This window comes from Ammodytes marinus (assembly GCF_949987685.1).
Source record: "Ammodytes marinus genome assembly, chromosome: 14".
Taxonomy (NCBI): Eukaryota; Metazoa; Chordata; class Actinopteri; order Uranoscopiformes; family Ammodytidae; genus Ammodytes; species Ammodytes marinus.
Window position 1 is genome coordinate 1,193,690 of NC_137218.1, and position 3,876 is coordinate 1,197,565.

The following is a 3,876-nucleotide window of genomic DNA, read 5'->3' on the forward strand; positions in this document are numbered from 1 at the left end:
AAAGTGGCTGTCAGAATGATAGTTAAAAAATAAAGCATTATTATTTTTTATGTTATTTTTTTAAAATCTTCTAGGTTACTCAATTATACTTTCGGACCTCGGTCACAGACCACACATCCAGAAACACTGCTTTACACTGATTTGATCATTACCCATGACAAAGGCATTAAGAAAAACTATATAACAATAGCATTCTTTGCACTGATGGTCTCGTTTGCTGTTACATGTAATTTATGATCATCAGAGGAGAAATGAGACTGTTTCAGAAATATTTAAAAGTTCCTCGTAGAGACTTTGTGATTATGTTTAAATAATGACTCAGACATGAACTACTCTTTTTCAGCTCGATCTGTCCTTCCCGACTCGACAACTCAAATTTCCCACGTTTCATATCACAGCGACTCAAGGACCCTGAAGGCACCACACAATGCAACAGGTGAGTGAAGGAACATTTCGAGAACATTTTAAACATGTTCAGAAAAAATTGTAATGTCAAGATTTTTTTGCTGCAATTGATTTTTACAAACAAAAAATTAAAAATAATGAAAAAATCTGTGTTCCAAATCGCATACTTTTTCTTTTTACTACACTACATACTAAAGTACAGAAGAGTTTTAGTCTTTTTACTACACTACATACTAAAGTACAGAAGAGTTTTAGTCCTTTTCCTACACTACATACTAAAGTACAGAAGAGTTTTAGTCTTTTTACTACACTACGTACTAAAGTACAGAAGAGTTTTAGTCTTTTTACTACACTACATACTAAAGTACAGAAGAGTTTTAGTCTTTTTACTACACTACATACTAAAGTACAGAAGAGTTTTAGTCTTTTTACTACACTACATACTAAAGTACAGAAGAGTTTTAGTCTTTTTACTACACTACATACTTAGTCTTTTTACTACACTACATACTAAAGTACAGAAGAGTTTTAGTCTTTTTACTACACTACATACTAAAGTACAGAAGAGTTTTAGTCTTTTTACTACACTACATACTAAAGTACAGAAGAGTTTTAGTCTTTTTACTACACTACATACTAAAGTACAGAAGAGTTTTAGTCTTTTTACTACACTACATACTAAAGTACAGAAGAGTTTTAGTTTCAAGGGCCCTGAAGGCACCACACAATGCAACAGGTGAGTGAAGGAACATGCACAGTTCAGGTCAAACAGTGATGCCTGACAAAGTGTTGATGAGCAGTTCCTGTCACAGCCACTAGAGGCCGCTCTGGTCCAACTGTTACTACTCAAGTGAATGACAAACTTCTCTCCACATAAACAAAGTCAGTTTTCACACAACACATTTAGACATTAAAGTCTCCCTGAGGAATGATCATTTTGAGTAAATTCTAGCGCCCCCCTTTGGCCAAAAGTGGTGGTGTTTTTACTACGCCAGCTGTTTCTTTGTTGTAAGGAGTTATGCATGTTCCATACACAGACTAAAACTAATTTTAACTATATTTCTTAGGTAAGAAAAATCACGAAAAAAATTTAAATACTATTTTTGAACACAACAACTAACATGACGTACTCCACTTTACATGTTTCTTCTTTTTATTTTTCAAGATTATTTTTTGGCATTTTCAAGCTTTATTAGACAGTACAGAGTTGAACTGGGGAGAGAGAGAGAGAGAGAGAGAGAGAGAGAGAGAGAGAGAGAGAGAGAGAGAGAGAGCTTTATTAGACAGTACAGAGTTGAAATGGGGAGACAGAGAGAGAGAGAGAGAGAGAGAGAGAGAGAGGGGGGATGACCTGCAGTAAAGGTCCACGAGTCGGATTTGAACCCGCGACCACTGCAACGAAGGCCGGAGCCGATATGGTACACGCTCTATCCACTACACCACCGGAGCACCCAACTTTACAGGTTTCTAAGGACATTGTTTAAACTAAAGGTAAATGTTAAGCAGTAAAATTAAAAAGTCAACGAGGTGTCATGTAGGTCCCTTCAGTGCTGTTATATAGTCCAGGAAAGGCTGACATATCTGTTTAAACTTCTCTGCTTACAGTCCCTAGAGTTAGGACTAAACAAGGAGAAGCAGCTTTTAGTTATTATGCACCAAAAATCTGGAACAAACTCCCAGAAAACTTGTGGTCTGCTGCAGCTCTCAGTTTTTTCAAATCGAGTCTGAAGACTTTTTTGTTTCCATTTTAACCTGCAATTTTTATTTTATTTGCTTCTTTTATTCGCTTTTAAATGTTTTATAATGTGTTTTATGTATTCTAATCTTGCCCCTGTAAAGCACTTTGAATGGCCTTGTGTCTGAATTGTGCTATAGAAATAAACTTGCCTTGCCTTTGTAAATATGGTCATGTGTAGGCCCTATGTCTCACACACACACACATGCACACACACACACACACACACACACACACACACACACACACACACACACACACACACACACACACACACACCCTAGGCCCTATGTCTCTTTGTTTTGTTGATGGAATGAGCCAAATTTGAAGTGATGTCGGGCTTTTGAGCTCTGAGGGATTACACAATTGTGGAGTCAGCAGCACAATCTGAGCCGCTGTCGCATTTCTCTCCACACACCCTGCGTTCCAGTCCCCCTACTTCCCTACTATTTAGTACGCCAGAAAATGATTTAGGATGTCCCAATACATGCACGTCAATTGTAGTATGCTGAAAATACATAAATGCCCCACTAACTCCAATAGCATTTTGGAGTGTTCGTCTTTATTCTTGAAATTTTTCGACATAATGAAAAAAAAACTTTCTTATCTGATTTGTTTTTTCTCTCCTGTCTGTGTCCCTAAAACTCTTCTGTACTTTAGTATTTAGTGTAGTAAAAAGACTAAAACGCTTCTGTGCTTTAGTATTTAGTGTAGTAAAAAGACTAAAACTATTTTGTACTTTATAGTATGTAGTGTAGTAAAAAGACTAAAACTCTTCCGTACTTTAGTATGTAGTGTAGTAAAAAGACTAAAACTCTTCTGTACTTTAGTATGTAGTGGACTGTCTTGCTCAAGACAGCAGCTCATGTGTGTTCGTGTGTGTGTGTGTGTTTGTGTGTGTTTATTATTTATACAACAAATTAATTAATTAGCATTAAATGTGCTCTGAGGAACTTTCAGTGTGTGTTAATTCTAGCGCACAAAAGCAGTAGTGTTTTTACCACGTCAGCTGTTGTTCCTGGGTGAGCGTATACCCATGACAAAGGCATTAAGAAAAACTATATAAAAATAGCATTCTTTGCACTGATGGTCTCGTTTGCTGTTACATGTAATTTATGATCATCAGAGGAAAAATGAGACTGTTTCAGAAATGTTTAAAAAGTTCCTCGTAGAGACTTTAAATGCGTGTTAAGTGTAACAAAAACAGGCCAATCATGTCTAAGGAATCAGAAAATACTGTTAACTCACCTGTCATGACACAGACACAGGTGAACGAGCGGAGAAGCAGCGACCACATGTTGATGTGTTCGCTACTGACAGACACACAGACAGTCAGACAGACAGACAGACAGACAGACAGACAGACAGACAGACAGACAGGCAGACACACACACACACACACACACATACACACACACACACACACACACACACACACACACACACAGACGACTCATCAATGTCACTTCCCGTTTCCATTATATTTATAGACAGACTTATATTGCAAAACAGGCCTGAAGTCACAAAAACATTCACACACACACACACACACACACACACACACACACACACACACACACACACACACACACACACACACACACACACACACACACACACACACACACACACACACACACAGTAACACACACACACACACACACACACACACACACACACACACACACACACACACACACACACACACACACACACACACACACACACACACACAC

The 3,876-nt window shown here is 37.8% G+C and overlaps 1 protein-coding gene across 1 annotated transcript in view; it reads right to left on the reverse strand.

Moving 5' to 3' along the window:
* LOC307260220 (hepatitis A virus cellular receptor 2 homolog) overlaps positions 1–3,454 on the reverse strand; it is an 8,758-nt gene extending 5,304 nt beyond the window's left edge. The window contains exon 1 of the mRNA XM_080040395.1: positions 3,389–3,454. Coding sequence (XP_079896521.1) covers positions 3,389–3,437 — 49 coding nt within the window. The 5' untranslated portion in view covers positions 3,438–3,454. The remainder of the gene's footprint in view (positions 1–3,388) is intronic.
* Positions 3,455–3,876: the final 422 nt, after the last annotated feature.